Raw genomic sequence first — 18053 nt, 5'->3', positions numbered from 1 at the left:
GCCACTAGGTGTCAGTGTAAGTCCAAGATGACACAAAAACAAAAGTTGCAGAGAGCAGACCCTTTGCGCTCTTAGCCATCTTTAAATAGTGCAGAATTTCTTTCTACAGTTCCAATTTTGTTGTCAACTTTTCTACTTTGCTTCTGTTGTCAACATTTTAAAATGTTAATTAAAAAAGTTAAACATTTTTAACTTCTCAGATGATCAATTTGGTCTCAGATTTGGACTGACTGAACTGTATGTGTGATAAAAGTGTTGATAAATGTTAAAGGTAGCATTTCTAATATCACCCATGACTCTTGTTAATTTCTGGATTTTCAGGCCTGTGCATGCATACAGCTCATATTGTTCTTTCTTAAATTACTAAAACATTTCATTAAAACTGATTGGGTTATATAAATGCCAACTCATATTAACTTAACACCAACAGTGTCCAATAAATGCCAATCTGTTTATGCAGTTCCTGCGAGTGCACAACTGCATTTCGAAGGAAATTGACAAACACTAAACTTATGTCTTACTACAACAGATTCCACATCAATATTAGAAGAAAAGCTGGATTAAAATATTTCGCTCTCTCTGCCCAAGTGCCATTTTCCCACTGTGGATAAAGACTCTCAGCCTGCTCGTGTTCCCTAAATGAGCAGGTTGTTTCAGGGAGTTTTTATGAGATAATGGATAAATCGGATTTGCTTTTACGAGTCCAGCTGGCAAGACATTTTCCAGCACTGTTCTTATCCAAGGAGCATAAAAATGTCCCTTATAAAAGGTTGTACTGAGAAATATGGGTGTGATTAGCATGAATAGTCAGGGGCGGATCTGGGCACACGATTCTGGAGGCCACACCCCCTCTCAATCACAACTACCGCTGCCCCTCCAAGACAAAAATAATGGTGAGTGATTTGGAGGTGTTAATTTTCACACTAAAATAAATTTTAACTCCACTCATGGTTAAGTTTGGGTTTGGGTTAGGGGGTAGAGTTGATAAAATATGCGTTCCTGTTGACCTTTTTTTTATATACATTATTTACCAAAAATAAATAAATACTCGCTTTGGCGCCACTCTGTGGACATTTCACCTGGAAACTGAAACACTTTAATTTTTTGTCACTGGGGGGCAGTGATGATTTCAGGAGCTGAACTTTTGACCTACTGTTGCCGAATTCACAGCGAGTTCAGTTTGAATTAAATCCTACTTAAGTTGCAAAACAACTTGACTTAAGATTTGTCTGACGTTGTGCGTTGCTCCATGCACAGTATGTATGACGCAAATTGCATAAACACACACTGCCTAGATTTTCTTGACCCGTGCAAGCAGCCCTCTGCTTTGTGCATCGCTGATGCATGCACCTGCTATTGACTGTACTAAAAGAGTATCACGAAGAAGTTGTAGTGGGCATGCGTCATACGTGTAGTGGGTATGCGTCATACGTGTAGTAGGCATGCGTCATACATGTAGTGGGTATGCGTCATACGTGTAGTGGGCATGCGTCATTCGTGTAGTGGGAATGCATCATATGTGTAGTGGGTATGCGTCATACGTGTAGTGGGCATGCGTCATACGTGTAGTAGGGTATGCGTCATACGTGTAGTGGGCATGCGTCATACGTGTAGTGGGCATGCGTCATAACTGTAGTGGGCATGCGTCATACGTGTAGTGGGTATGCGTCATATGTGTAGTGGGTATGCGTCATACGTGTAGTGGGCATGCGTCATACGTGTAGTAGGGTATGCGTCATACGTGTAGTGGGCATGCGTCATACGTGTAGTGGGCATGCGTCATACCTGTAGTGGGCATGCGTCATACGTGTAGTGGGTATGCGTCATACGTGTAGTGGGTATGCGTCATACGTGTAGTGGGCATGCTTCATACGTGTAGTGGGTATGCATCATAAGTGTAGTGGGTATGCGTCATACGTGTAGTGGGTATGTGTCATACGTGTAGTGGTCATGCGTCATACGTGTAGTGGGTATGCGTCATATGTGTAGTGGGCATGCGTCATACGTGTAGTGGGTATGCGTCATACGTGTAGTGGGCATGCTTCATATGTGTAGTGGGTATGCCTCATACGTGTAGTGGGTATGCGTCATTCGTGTAGTGGGCATGCGGCATACGTGTAGTGGGAATGCATCATATGTGTAGTGGGTATGCGTCATATGTGTAGTGGGCATGCGTCATACGTGTAGTGGGCATGCGTCATACGTGTAGTGGGCATGCGTCATACGTGTAGTGGGCATGCGTCATACGTGTAGTGGGTATGCGTCATTCGTGTAGTGGGCATGCGGCATACATGTAGTGGGAATGCATCATATGTGTAGTGGGTATGCGTCATATGTGTAGTGGGCATGCGTCATACGTGTAGTGGGTATGCGTCATACGTGTAGTGGGTATGCATCATTCGTGTAGTGGGCATGCGGCATACATGTAGTGGGAATGCATCATATGTGTAGTGGGTATGCGTCATACTCACAAAGGCAACACGGTCAACCAGGTGCGAGCTGATCCAGACCGTGCAAAAATGAAGTATACCTGGTCCTTTAGACCTCAAATTAGGAGAAATATTTGATCTAAATATAGCAACACTGTTTAGATACAAGGGAGCCTCTCATTTGAAAATGTGTGGCCATTTGCTCACTTTTTCTGACATTTGTATGAAATGTTTAGCCCTGCAACAGCATTTATAAAACTAGCCTGCAGCATATAGGAACGTGTTATCAAATTACATGTATGATATGACGGACTCTACATCAGAGACTTGTGAACATCTCTAGGGCCGATAGCGAGCATCCTGTAAAACTCGTCCTATTGTCTTAATTTGAAAAGGCGGATTTTCTCTCGGATGTCAGACACCCCCTCTCACATCTTCCTGCAGGAAAGAGGAAGAGGAGGAGAGGACAATGATGAAGATTTCCCGCCCATGCTGTCACACAGCACAGTACGAGAACATCGTCCATCTAGCGACTCCCAAAACCAGAGGTCGAAGTTCCCAGGAAGTGAGGTAAGAGGTCACATGAGAGATCATGACCTTGACTAATCTGGACCTACACAAGGGCACATTCATGAGAAATCACAGACGGTCCCAGAACTAAAATTAGCAGCAACTGAGGAGGAAGCCAACAATTCAACATCTGATATTTTCATTAGTGAGAGAAGATGCTAGTCAGACAATAGACGAGTCTTCTGTTTGATCAAAGATGTTTTTTTTATCAATCTTAATTCGGAGTCTGGCAGATCTGGGCCCAATTTTCTCTCCGAGATGTTTTACAGACTTTTGCTGTAGTGTAATTGTGTTTGCGAAGTCTTCATGCAACTTTTATTTATAGCCAATTCCAGTATCAAAATCTTTCCAATGGGGAATCAATCATCTATGCTGCAGGCCGTCTTCTTTTGTAGATTCAGCTGAATGTTTTTGTCTTCAGTCTGTGGATCTGTAGCATCTTGTAGATGTGAACACATGCCACCGCCGTATATATCAACCAGGTCAATTATTGGGCGATTAACAGACGTGTTAACTTTCCCATCTGTCAGTTCTAAGATTTCTCAAGGTTTGAGTAAATCTGAGTAAATATTGCATAAAATAAATGTTTGTTTCACTCTAGAAATTTTGAGACATTTGATTTGTTGTTGTTAAATTGTATTATGTTTATCAGCATTGATATCGGCCATCCTGCTCTCTACATATCGCTATCGGCCATTGGGAAAGGCATATCAGTCGACCTCTGTGAACGATTCGCAGATGTTAGGATGTTTTATGCTGGATATAATAACTAATAATGACTGTCCTATTTGGCACAGTCATTATTTACATGAGAACTGTATTATATATACAGTTTGTGAGTCCCAGTGTGAGGAATGCAGTAATTTCACCCCGAATCCTTCCGTTGGCCAACCCCAAATCCAACCACCCCAGCAACCGACAGGTCAGAACTTTACATGAACTTGAAATCATGGAGCATGCTATCCCATAGGGGGAAAGAGTCTTTGTAATCTTTCATTAAAATGTAATAGCTTGATCCTAACTTTTTTTTCACGGCTTTCCAGCCCATCGCCATCGCCACCTATCATTAAGAGACCACTTTTCACGATCCAATGTGTTCCCGATGGATAAAATCCAGTCTTGCTCTACATTTTGACCTAGCTGAATATCCTGTTTGACTGAAATGCATTACATTACAGTAAAATGGGTTGTAAATGTAGTTTTATGTTGACTTTAAAGAAACCGAAGTGCTTTTACCCCAAGAATGAGTTCAATAAATAATTCAAATCTTAAATATGAGTGGTGTTTCTTGGGAAATATTCAATTGTAGGGAACTTCGTTGTGGTCGAAGATGGCGGAAGGCAGGTACGTCCAGTGTAAACGCAGGTGTGGTGTTGGTTTTACACAAAACCCGACAATTTCCCAATCACGTACTTTGAGGCAAACCATGATACTAATGATTTTAATTAGATTGTTTTCTGAACATTTGTAAAATGTTCAACAGTGAAGCCACCCGTGGGTCTGGGTATCTCAGCGAGTATTATCACTGACTATCACCGCTGGAGTCGCGAGTTCGAATCCAGGACGTGCTGAGTGACTCAAGCCAGGTCTCCTAAGCAACCAAATTGGCCCGGTTGCTAGGGAGGGTAGAGTCACATGGGGTAACCTCCTCGTGGTCATGATTAGGGGTTCTCGCTCTCAATGGGGCGTGTGGTAAGTTGTGTGTGGATCGTGGAGAGTAGCATGAGCCTCCACATGCTGTGAGTCTCCGCGGTGTCATGCACAACGAGTCACGTGATCAGATGCGCAGATTCACGGTCTCAGAAGCGGAGGCAACTGAGACTCGTCCTCCGCCACCCGTATTGAGGTGAGTAACCGCGCCACCACAAGGACCTACTAAGTCGTGGGAATTGGGCATTCCAAATTGGGAGAAAAGGGGATAAATAAAAAATTATAAATACATTTTTTTTTTCTAATTAAATAAAAAAATAACAACAGTTAAACCACCCTTTGGTGATAGAATAAATTCTCCAAGATCTTTGTTATTAGTGCTGTTAATCGATAAAATCTGTAATCGAATTAATTACATGATATGCCGATTAATTCATCGAATTAATCGCAATTATACACATAAATAAATATTTGCTGAAAAAGGCCTTCAAATAACAATAATTTAATATGTAATGATTAAATCATTTTAAATACATATTATATTTATAATTATTTAAATATAACTATTCTAATTCGTATAATTAAAATGCATTACATTATTGTGGCAGACGAGTAAAGCATTGATAAGACAATACGGAAGGCAATAAATCGAACATAAGCCAATCATTGGCCTGCAATCCATTTTGCAATTGAATTCGTCAATCTGTTCGAGATTTGATATAAGGGCTTTTCTTAGAACGCATCAACGTACACTTGCGTCAGACGGACGCTTTTGGAGCGTTTCACTTTGGTTGCGTTGCATCATAAACATCGTAAAAACACGTCCCTTTAGAACCCAAATTAGCTGCGTTTGAACGCAAGAACGCGTTCTGATCTTGTGCTGACGCTAGTGTAGAGTTTGGTTTGTTCTCTCTCTGTATACGCTATGCGTTGCCTTTACAGCTGGAGATTTGCTTACTGCCCCCTGTTGAAAAAAGGTGGTACTTCAAGCTTAAATTTCTCCAATGGTAGGAACGTTCCTTATTACGGTCCGGGGACATGATTAATTGGTAAAAGGTTAAAAAAGCGATAAATCGACAGCCCTAATTTTTATGCAAATTGTTATATAGCTACAACCCATTTTATAGAGTCTTTATAGAGTCTTCCAGCCTTAAATAAATAATTGATCTGATAATTTGTTGATATTGATTGATCTGAAATTTCCAAGTCTTACAGAACTGTCATAAAACAACAACAATCAAGAAAATTTTTCAATTTGCAATAACAAAAACACATGAATGAATTTTTCCCGTCATCCATCAGAAGCTTGCTGACCGGTCTCCTTCTGTTTTTGTCTCTATTTGTTCTGGTTTCTAATCACTGTCTGAGATTTTGTCTCAGAACTTGGAGTGATCTTTGACTGAATTCAAGTATGACATTATTTTTAGCGTTCTGCCAAACCTGCCTGGAGTTTTGTGTTTTAGTGCCTGCAGTGCGTCCAGACTCTGTCTTCCTCACATTCTGTCGAGACAACACTTTGGAAGAGAACAAACTGTAAGAGAATCTCCGAATATCAGCATCTGGTTTATAGATCACTTCCAGATCAATGTTATTTAGGCTGCACAGTTGCTATTGATGTGAATGTTGCTTTCTCTCTATTCTCTTCAATTTCTCTTTATTACTGAAAAACTTGCTTTTTTTTTAGTTTAATTCATACCTCATAAATGTTCAGTCTCTCTATTTCACACTTTATTTAACCCCTTAATGGCCATGGGCAAGAACAACTGTTTTTGATTATTTTTTTTATTATTTTATGCAAGTTACATTTTTTTTTTTTTTTGTGTGATTTATTGAGATGTTGCATTTAAATAGTATTAACCCTTTTTTTTTTTATCCAATTGGAATAAAATTCCTTGACTTTGTTCACATATGGGATCTGAAAACACAAACTTTAATTGGACCATTTTCTTTCAATTTTATTGTTTTTAATTCACTTTGTTACACGTGTTGCGTTCCCGGTCAGAAATGACCGGCCATTGGAAATGAATGGGTTAGACTATAAAATACAGAAATATTAAGTGTTCATGAGCAGAACATTCCTTTAGATGAGCAAATACTGTATGTGGATGTGCGTTTGCACACACAAAGTCATTGGAAATGTGACTTTCCAATGACACACACACTCCAGTGACACACACACTCTACACACACACTCACACTCTGCACACACACACACACACACACACACACACACACACACACACACACACACACACACACACACACACTCACACACACACACACTCTACGCACACATAAACACACACACTCTACACACACACACACACACACACACACACTACGCACACATAAACACACACACTCTACACACACACACACACACACACACACACACACTACGCACACATAAACACACACACTCTACACACACACACACACACACACTCTATGCACACATAAACACACACACTCTACACACACACACACACACACACACTCTACGCACACATAAACACACACACACTCTACACACACACACACACACACACACACACCCTCTACACACACACACACACACACACACACACACTCTACACACACACACACACACTACACACATACGCACACACTCTACACACACACACACACACACACTCTACACACACGCACGCACACACACACACACAATGTGTTTTGAGCACCCTTTTGTGCAACATCTTTACATGTACACTCTTTGAGGAATATTTCAAGATAAACACATCATAATATCCCAGTTAGCAAATTTATGTTATTAAAACATTTTCCAAACATTACATTGTGGTTTGCGAGACCATGAAAATGTCCAGTTTTCTAAACGTTAGTAAGAAAAGTACTTTTTTCTTAAAAATCCACATTCTACGCATTCAAATGACACTTATCTTGTTTAGATCAAGCAACCCCCCACCCCCCAAAAAGATTCCATGTACAGCTGACTTGTTTATCTTTTTTGAGCTTGCTTATTTGCATCCTGTGATATACACGATCAGCCACAACATTAAAATCACCTGCCTAATATTGTGTAGGTCCCCCTCGTGCCACCAAATCAGCACCAACCCGCATCTCATGTGGCAGAAGTGCAATGCATACAACCAGCAACCTTCTGATTACCAGTTATGTGCTTTAGCCCACAACGCCACCACCAGTATAAGCCATTATATTTGTTTGCTATCAAGGTGGGAAATCTTTAAATTGCCTTTAGGGTTCAAGTGTGCTATTAATGTGCCACTAGGGGCTCCTGACACGGTTTTGAGACTTTTCTTTCCTTCAGAATCGACATTATCATTTACAATAAGATATTGAACGAGTACTATAGGGTCAATTATGAGTTTGTGTTTATGCACACTGGTCAGTTGATCGGGTCACTTTCTCATCTAATTCACTTCCATTTTCTTATCCTGCAATTGGCTCAAAACATCTCATGGCCATGGTCCTCTTCTAACTCTCTCTTTCTCTGACCCGGGTGACAGATTCCACTTGTGTGTGCTAAGTTGTCGTAGTAACACACAATGCCACGGCTCTTCGTCAGCCATTCAAATTATGCAAACACGTCAGGTTACTCTCTCTGTTTTAACCTTAAATTAAAAATGGGAAAACCTCGTCACAACCCAGTCAGAACCTCATCAGACGAGATAAGAGGTGAGAGGGGAGATTATCAGAGGTCATTACTCCATGCAAACTGGACGTGTTTTCCAAATAAACATGAGTCTGAAGTCAATCTTGCGGTTCTGCCACATGAACCCCTTTCACAACCCATTTGAAGTAAAATGGGGATTTTTGGTATTTTGATTTTATGGTAACTCTAAATGCATTTCCTCTAATGTAGAGATAGCTTCATATTTGTATCTCTTTATGTTAATTACTTGTAATATATTTTGGGATGTACAAGCTTCCACGGTTAATGTAGCAGTATTATCTTAAAAGCTTTTTCTGCAACGTGTGTTTATGTGTACAGAACAGCATCTGTGATGCAGTCATATAAACATATTTGTTTTTCCGTTGAGGGAGTGGAATGTTTTCACACCCTCACACACACACACACACACACACACACACAGTCAGCATCTGCCAACCGCCCAAGCCAGTCTTTCATATGCTTCCTCGGCTGTTATTTGCTTATGTCTTACCATTTGGATTTCCTCTGCGCTTATCTCTCCCTTCATTGTTTTTCAAATGGATGCTTTTGTTCCTTCAATCCATTTGTCATCCCTCATAATATCCTTTCACTCTCATCTTCAATAGGGGTTCATTATAATCTTCATCACATCTTCATCTTCATCACGTTTCAGATCTTTTTTGGTCAAATTTCTTAGAAGAAATAAAAATAGACACAAATGTGACAATTGTTGATATACAGTAAGAGGACAGACATGACCGATAGATTGGATGGATGGATACAATTGCAAGAAAAAGTATGTTATACCAGTTGAATTACTTGCATTAATGTATACATTTGTCTTAAAATCTGGTTTGATCTGCATCTAAGTTACAATGATGAACAAACACAATCTGTTCTTTGTATATGTATTGAAGAATACATCAAATTATCTATAAATGGAGACGGTTAAGTACTATAGGTACTCTCTCTAGAAGTGGCCGTCCAGCCAAGATGACTCAAAGGGCACCCCGCAGATCCCTAGAGTGACAGATAAAGACTTGAATGACTCATTGGATCTGGTTATGATCTGTTCATGAGTCTACTGTATGGAAAACATTAAATGGGTATGGTGTTCATGGCAGGACATCATGAAGGAAGTGGCCGCTTTCCAACAAAAACATTGCTGTGCACCTGAAGTTTGCCAAAGACCACCTTGACACTCCACAACACTATGAAACTAATGTTGAATTGTTTGGAAAGAACTTGCAGCACACATATTGCTTAAAAAGGAACATGAAAACACCATCCCAACATTGAAGTACGGTGGAGGGAGCATCATGATTTGAGGCTGCTTTGCTGCCTTGGGGCCTGGACCGCTTGCCATAATCAAAAAATAAGGGAAAAAACGAATTCCCAATTTAATCAAGATATCCTACAGGATAATGTTAGGGTTGGCTTTACACCAGCTCAGTAGAAGTTGGGTGATGCAGCAGGAAAATGACCCTAAACATCAAAGTAAGTCCACTACAGAATGGCTTCAAAAAAGGCAAATCCACCTGTTGGAGTGTCCCAATCAGAGTCCAGACCTGAACCCAATAGAGATGCTGTGGAATGACCTCAAGAGAGCCGTTCACACCAGATATCCTGAGAATATGTCTGAGCTGAAGCAGTTCTGTGAAGAAGAATGGTCCAAAATTTCTTCTGAACAAGGTCTTATCCATTATCCGCATCTACCGGAAAGGCTTGATTGAGGTTATTGCTGCTAATGTAGGATCGACCAGTTATTAAACCCAAGGGTTCACTTACTTTTTCCACAGCATTGTTAATGTTTAATGGGATGTGTTCAATAAAGACGTGAAAGACTTGAATAGTTTGTGTGTTGTTATCTTAAGCACATTGTGATTGTCTATACTTGTGATGAAGATGAGCTCACATTTAATGACCAGCTAATTCCAAAGGGTTCACATACTTTAGATAGACAGAACGTCAGACGGACAGATAGATAACCAAAAAATATCCACACTTGAAATAAAACATACAGACTGTGTATTTCTTTACTGTATATACAGATGTTTACATACAATACATGTTATCTATATTCTGGCAATAAAATATATGGCATACATACACTTTGCTTTCCGCAAATGAACTTAGATACAGCAAATAATAAAAGACCAATACAGATCTTCAATCTTTAGAAAATGTCCTTAAAAAGAAGAAAGAATGAGAGACAGAGAGCTGGTCTATTGAACAATGAGTGGAGCAAAGAGAGAGACAGAAAGAAATCATGAAGAATGGAGATCTTCCATCAGTCCTTCACTGATCCCAGTTGAGCAGGAAGTCCTTCAGCTTTCCTCCACTGAGCGTTTCTCATCCTGAACCATTTCTACAGAAGACAGAGAGAGAGAGAGAGAGAGAGAGAGAGAGAGAGAGAGGTTAGACTAATTCTAGACTTAACTCTGGCGTTCGTCCATGCAAATGTTGCCGCCTCAAAGCTAAGGTGTTGCTGTATTCGAATCAAAAAAGCCCACCGTCATGTATCTATGATTTCCTGGTCTCTAGTTATGAATGTTTCCTTCATTTTCAGATGATCTCACTGTGAATTCGGCAACAGTAGATTGAAGCTCTGAATGTTTTTTGTTTGTTTGTTTGTTTTTAAGATTTCCAGTTTCAGTGGCATACCCTATATAATTGTCCAAAAATGTCTCCAAGCAAATAAAACATAATAATTTAACATAAGAACTGATTACAAATACAAACACAACAAAAACTAAAGGCATGCTCTCTCTCCAAAGCATGCGGGCACGAGTAACAAGATCTCATTCAGTTCCATTCTGTGTCATTAGAGTCATCATTGAGTCTGTGCTGTGTTCTTGGCGCCATCTCCTGGTGGCCATATGTAATTAAACTAAACGATCCTCTCTGCCCATATTTGGATGACTTCTACCTCTGATTGCAGAGGTATCAAAATCCTAATACGTTTGGTTTAGCGTTGCCATGACGCTGGACAACATACAACATATCCGCTAACATGCTAGCATGTTTGTAAACATATAGCACATTATGAGCGATTGAAAGTTTTGCTACTGAAGTCAATCTATGCACACAGAAATTAAAATCACTGCCCCCGGTGGCCACAGCTGGAAGTGTTGTTAAACGAATGAGTACGTGCGAGCTCCAGTTTGGGGGTGAAATATCCACAGAGTTAAAAAAAAGTGTGTGTGTAACATCAGTTTTGTGTTCTCTCTTTAGTCTTGACTGCAAAAAATCAGACTACTAGATCTAAGTTCTAGATCATTATGTCTGCCTCGCAGTGTTGCAGGTTTAAAACAGACCAGGACTCATTTCTCCAGGGTCTGATAATATTGGCGGCATCTGTAATGGGTGTGAGTAACTGGCCTGAGTCTTGAGTAGGGGTGAGATCGGTGGTTGACTCTGTGCCAAACCCTTTACCTCAGCATTATCCACCCATCACAGGCTTACCCTCTGACACAACACCTGTGTTTACTATTGAGCACGACAAGCAAGCACAACCAGTTTACAGCAGGAGGAGGAAGAGGTGCGTATCCCTGTTTGTCATACCACGCCCTTTGCGTGTTCATTTTCTGAACATTCAAATAATGCAAAGCGGTGATGTCATAGATCCCAGAACAGGGACAGAGTTTGTTATTCAAACACACTTTCCCCGGGTCATATTTGCTTAAGAAATGAAGTCGTACCTGTATATTAGGACATAGTATTTTTCACTATGGTGCATTGACTACACCAGAACAGGCCTGACCCAGATATGACCCAAATCTCTTAAAGAAAATGAAACCTATTTTAGGACCATCTTCCCATCATATTCTAATTACTGTCAGTATTGGGTACGTTACTCAAAAAATAGTAATCCACCACACATTAATAATTACTTCTCTAAAAATGTAATCCAGATTACTTTACTGATTACTTCATGAAAAACATCATCACATTGCCAGTTACCTTATTTATTAGTTACTTTCTAAAACACTTTCCAGAAAGATTTTCGTTTTTCCGCTCGGTGCAATCATGTTTTAAATTTAAATAATATTTTAGCAATATGTCACCCAAGTAATGTATTTTTAATTAATTACCTTAATTTCAAGTCTGTAACTGTAATCTGATTACAAGAATTTAAACTATAAATGTATTAGACTACTTTTCTGACTAACTAACTAACTAACTGACATAATTAGAAAACAACTATATATTTTTTTTAATTTTAAAATATTAATACATCATGGTATTATCTGTTGTAGCCTACAGCCTTTTTCATGCAAAGTAAAATCACTGTATGGCAGTGGCAATCACAGTAATCACAGTGGCAATGTGATACAGTTTACTGTAATACAGTACGAATTACTATATTAAAGGACAATCCAATGAGAGTCAACATTGATAATAATAAGAGTCACATAAACATCCTGATGCATTATGATCATGAGGATTTGGAGAAAATACACGTCATTGTCATGAAAATAACGTTGCTATAAAAAATAAAATAAAAGTTGTAAAAATAGGCCTCATTTTTATCATTACGTACTTATTTTATTTTTATTTTAGGGTTAACCCTTTAAGCTCTGAATGTTTTTTGTTTGTTTGTTTGTTTGTTTTTAAGATTTCCTGTTTCAGTGGTATACCTTATATAATTGTCCAAAGATGTCTCCAAGCAAATAAAACATAATAATTTAACATAAGAACTGATTACAAATACAAACACAACAAAAACCCGTGCTCAGATCTCATTCAGTTTCATTCTGTGTCATTAGAGTCATCATTGAGTCTGTGTTGTGTTCTTGGCGCCATCTCCTGGTGGCCATATGTAATTACACTAAACGATCCTCCCTGCCCATATTTGGATGACTTCCACCTCTGGTTGCAGCAATCAAAATCCTAATACAATTGGTTTAGCGTTGCCATGACGCTGGACAACATACAACATATCCGCTAACATGCTAACATGTTTGTAGCCATATAACACATTATGCGCTGTGCACATTGTGCTTCGTGTGGATTATATAGTGATCCATGCATCCGATTACATTGTGTGTGGGTTTGTTTTAAAGATAATCACCTCCTCAAAGTAATAGTATGTGATATTTTATATAAAATAAATTTTATGTGAAATGATATGCGGAAACTCGGCAAACATGTTTACCTGTTTACATGTAACATGTCTTTCAAAGACATATACTTAGCTATTACTCTGTATATTTTTGTCAGTGGGTAAAATAAATAGACTGGTTGTATTCTACTCTTTAAGAGCTTTCCAACGCCATATGACATGTGGCTATTTGATCAGATTTTGATTTATTGATTACAATAATATGTGCAGTGCAATTTTTTTAAAATACGTTTTCAAAACAGAACACTTCTTATTGGTCTGAAAGTTTCATAGCACTAGTGATGCTTTGGTCATAATGCCTACATGCATTGTAAAGAAGAGCTTCTAAGCTTTCAAACGATACCTATTTTGTGTTCGTCAGCACTGTAGTTAATATTTTTATAATTAGCCTATTATTTCTCCTTCCGGCGGGCCCATCCGAGCTTAAAGGGTTAAAAATATGACCTGGTTTTCGTGAGATTCACTCTTTATGTATGCATTAATTAAGAACTTACATTGTATAGAAAGACACACCCCTTAAATTACAAATTACTAAGGCTTTTAAATTCTGTGGAATGATTTATTACAAAGGCGGTTTTATTTTGAGTAAATGCACTCATGCGCTGTTTTTGTGACAGACCAGCCTCAAGATAGAATGTTTCCAGTAACTCTGTCAGCACTAGAAGTGTTGCTCACAGCCCCGAAATATCCATCAGTTATGTAGACATTAATACATGAACTTAATACATACTAACTCGCTTTTATTACACCTCCTTTATGGGTTTGTAGTTTAAACGAGTGTGTTTAGAAATCAGACACAATGTGTTTGAACACGTCAACCTTATCCATTTGAGGAAAGGCGCGTCCGGAGGTGCTCCGGGTCACCTATTGTGCTTGAACACTTTGTTTATGGTCAGTGTCAGCTCTCTCATTCAAAAGAGCACAGACCCAGCAGCTTTTAATGATGTCATCGGGATATTTTGAGCTGGTGACAGCAAAACAAGCATGACAACAATGCATGAGAATGGGATGACAGAGAGGAGTTTGCATTGCTGTTGTGGTGTAGCGGTTAAAGGCTAGGCTGGTGGTGACTGAGAGGGTGTTCAAACCCACACGGGTACTGATTCGTGCATTTTCATCATGCAGTTTAGTAAGACACTTAAGGCTACTATGTACATGGGGACTGCACCTGTAAGTGTGCATGTCACTTTGGATCAAATGAAGAATACCTCGCCGTTGACAGCTGTATTTGTTTATAATTTAGTTTAGTGTTTATTATAATCATTAAAACTTTCCCTGTTCAAATAAAGTAAGGCAGGTTGCTATGCAGCAATAATTCACCATGGTTACTAAGTATGTGTCCTGATCAAAGCAAGTACCAAATGTACGTTTTATTATGATTTTTTTTGCATGTAATACCATCATATAGGAATATTGCAACTATTCTGTAACCTATCAAAATACCATTTCAAGAAACATATGACATGGTTTTGTTGGGGTGGGGGGACTTTTGCGAACACTTATAATATATTAAGCTAGTTGTAGTAAAACAGTCTTCATTTGAGTTTATTCAGTCAAATGTATTTATTTAATATCATATCAGATATTGTGGCATCTTTACCACCCTATTGGAATAAAATCTGGCATTAGGGGGAGTTTAAAAATATTGATGATTTTCTCAAAATTCCTTTAAAATGTCCAACAAGGCAATTTTAAAGGGAAATTATAATTCTCTCATCATTTACTCACCCTCATGCCATCCCAGATGTGTATGACTCTCTTTCTTCTGCTGAACACAAGCAAAGATTTTTAGAAGAATATTTCAGCTCTGTCGGTCCATACAATGCAAGGGAATGGTGGGCAGAACTTTGAAGCGCCAAAAAGCACATAGAAACAGCATAAAAGTAATACATATGACGCCAGTGGTTAAATCCATGTCTTCAGAAGAGATATGATAGGTGTGGGTGAGAAACAGCTCAATATTTAAGTCCTTTTGTTACTATATATTCTTCTCCGAGCCCAGTTGATGCCGATATGCATGAGGAAGGAAGAATAATGTGAAAGTGAAAGTAGAGATTTACAGTGAAAAATAACTTAAATATTGCTCTGTTTCTAACCCACACCTATCATATCACTTCTGAAGACATGGATTTAACCGCAGGTCGTATGGATTACTTTCAAGCTGCCTTTATGTGCTTTTGGAGCTTCAAAGTTCTATCCACCATTCACTTGCATTGTGTGGACCTACAGAGCTGAAATATTCTTCTAAAAAAAAATTTTAACAATTCTTTTAACCTTTTGGAACTCATAATACCCATAGAGTAATTGAACAAATATATATATATCGTCACCGTTCTACGCAGCTTTATTGATTACACGCGGCGCGTTCTAGAATTGTTTTGTTGCAAGAATTCAGATGCGCGTGTTTTTTTAGGGGCCGTTCAAACAGAATGCGCTGTTTTGCTCTTTTAAAAAAACTAGACGCAGCGCAACGAACATAAAAGTACGCAGGTGTATCAAAACGCGTTTTAGAAGGTTGACGTAATTTTTATCTTATGCGAGAAGGGGCGCAAGGCTCAAAAAGACCAGTCTAGTGCAAGTTTAAATTAAAAAAAAAATTGAAAAACAGCGCGGACGGACATATAACGATTTCGGTGTGAACGCCCCTCATAAGAAACTCACCGCTGTCTCCTCCTCGCTCAGCCCGCACTCCGCCGCGATCAGCATCAGCGTTGTTTCGTCGGGATGTTTGCTGACCTTGGTGAAATTCTCCTCCAGAACTTTAATCTGATCCTCCGCTAAATGCATCCCAAACATCGCCATCGCGTTTCCATTCGCTGTCATGTTTCAACCCCAGATGAAACAATCACACATCGGCTGAACCGAGTCACAATGTCCCATGCAAATAAAGTCCAAAGTCTTTAAAAACACCAGTCTCCGCGAGTAAATGCTGTTGAAAATGGAAAACAGAAACGTCAGCGTGAGACCCACACACTTCAGTCCACTGATGTGCGTGAAACTGCACCAACAGAGAAAGTTGATCAACAGTGAACGCCCCTTTTCTAAAGACAATTTAACTGACAGCCCTCCCGGCAGTATCTTTAAAGGCAAACACAACATGTGAACTGTACCTGCTGCGATGATGTCCAAACGCCTACTACCCAGTCTCTGATCACTCTAACCATTATGTAATGCCCTATAGATGACGTCACGTGGGGCTGAAGTGTGTCAAACAGTGTTTGTTTGCCTGCAGCAGCAGGTGTACCTTTGAAAGATGATATTATTAAAGCACATCACAATATTCTACTGTACATAAGCTTAATTGACAGCATTTGTTGCATGATATTGTTTAACACAAAAAATTATTTTGACTCGTCCCTCCTTTAAAAAAATAAAAAAATCGAGGTTACCGTGAGGCACTTACAATGGAAGTGAATGGGGCCAATGTTTTGAGGGTTTATAGGCAGAAATGTGAAGCTTATAATTTTATAAAAGCACTTGCATGAATTCTTCTGTTAAAACTTTGTAAAATTAAAAAAAATGTAATTAAAAATTAGTTGAGCTGTAATGTTGTTTAAATCATCATTTTCTATGTCGTTTTGGGTTTACAGCGTTATGTCGTCATGGCATAAAGTCGTAATATCGGATATGACTTTACTCATGGTTTTAATGTTTATGGATGGGCCCCATTCACTTCCATTGCAAGTGCCACACTGTAACACAGAACGTTGTGCTCAGTGATGTCATACAATGGCAGTTTATGGTGACCATCTCTTCAAGCTTCAAAAGAACACAAAAGTATCATTCAGAAGTCTAATTAATTATTCATGAGACTCATGATTGTTATAAAAGTATACGATAAGGTTTGGTGAGGAACAAACCATTGATCTCCTGTGCACGTTCATGATGGGACACGAGACAGGGCTGGACAGGTACTCTGGCATACCGGCCATTTTCCAGGTGGGCCGACGCACTTTGGGGCCAGACTGGCCATCGGGATAACCGAGAGCAACGTTGGGTCTGCTGCGAAACGGGCCGAATGGGCCACGATAAGTTAAATGATCTTATGAGCTTATGCGGAACGAACCACAAAACGGTGCCGCGATATGTGGAAAAGGACAGCGAACAACCCCCCCACCCCTTTTGGGCCATTTGCTGTGTAAAATCCCGGGCCGATTTCTCGTCCCAGTCCAGCCCTGACACGAGAGGAACAGTTCACGCAGCGCCCATGTGACATTGGGGCGTTCAAGTGAAAACATCGATAGTGATAACAGATCACAACTGCACACAAAACAGAGAACAGAACTCACTAAACATGTCTGAAGAGATTGTAGTCGACGAATTGATGCATTTCTATGCCCAGCCTTATTTATTTTGAGTACTCAGAAATCAAACATAGAGGAGGCTACAGGCAGCCACAGTCACACCGTGTCCTAACCTGACGGCAAACGACACGTGATACAAGGTCTTTTAATCAGAGTTTTTGTCCTAACCAGCCGTGATGAGTGACGGAACATTCTATCGATCGCTTGTTTTCTATTTTCGGCATTGCGAGTTACTCTGCCCGCTGTTAACAGGCACTGGTCAAAATTGTCAAAATAACAAGGCTGGGCATAGAAATGCATCAATTCTTCGATTACAAACTCTT

At 39.5% G+C, this 18053-nt stretch overlaps 1 protein-coding gene across 2 annotated transcripts; it reads right to left on the bottom strand.

The window, feature by feature from the left end:
• Nucleotides 1-10216: 10216 nt before the first annotated feature.
• LOC127659757 (homeodomain-only protein-like) lies at nt 10217-16588 on the bottom strand. 2 transcript variants are annotated; one of them, XM_052149714.1, is made up of 3 exons: nt 16537-16588; nt 16088-16355; nt 10217-10669 (listed from the first exon to the last, which is right to left on the bottom strand). In XM_052149714.1, exons 2-3 carry the CDS (start codon nt 16247-16249, stop codon nt 10592-10594), a joined length of 240 nt encoding a protein of 79 aa, XP_052005674.1. In that variant the 5' UTR covers nt 16250-16355; nt 16537-16588; the 3' UTR covers nt 10217-10591. The 2 variants fall into 2 exon arrangements, with proteins under 2 accessions (XP_052005674.1, XP_052005673.1); XM_052149713.1 differs by lacking the exon at nt 16537-16588 and having other exon boundaries at nt 10218-10669; nt 16088-16498.
• Between the last annotated feature and the right edge of the window lie 1465 nt (nt 16589-18053).

Source organism: Xyrauchen texanus, chromosome 19 (assembly GCF_025860055.1).
Source record: "Xyrauchen texanus isolate HMW12.3.18 chromosome 19, RBS_HiC_50CHRs, whole genome shotgun sequence".
NCBI lineage: Eukaryota > Metazoa > Chordata > Actinopteri > Cypriniformes > Catostomidae > Xyrauchen > Xyrauchen texanus.
This window is presented reverse-complemented; position numbering and strand designations above follow the sequence as displayed.

What these genes read in the sequence shown, in the direction of transcription:
- LOC127659757 (XM_052149714.1), bottom strand. Translation starts at nt 16,249, where the DNA reads ATGACAGCGAATGGAAACGCGATGGCGATGTTTGGGATGCATTTAGCG. An exon ending in TGAGCGAGGAGGAGACAGCG is followed by an intron (nt 10,670 to 16,087) that starts GTGAGTTTCTTA and finishes TGTCTTCTGTAG; the next exon opens with AAATGGTTCAGGATGAGAAA.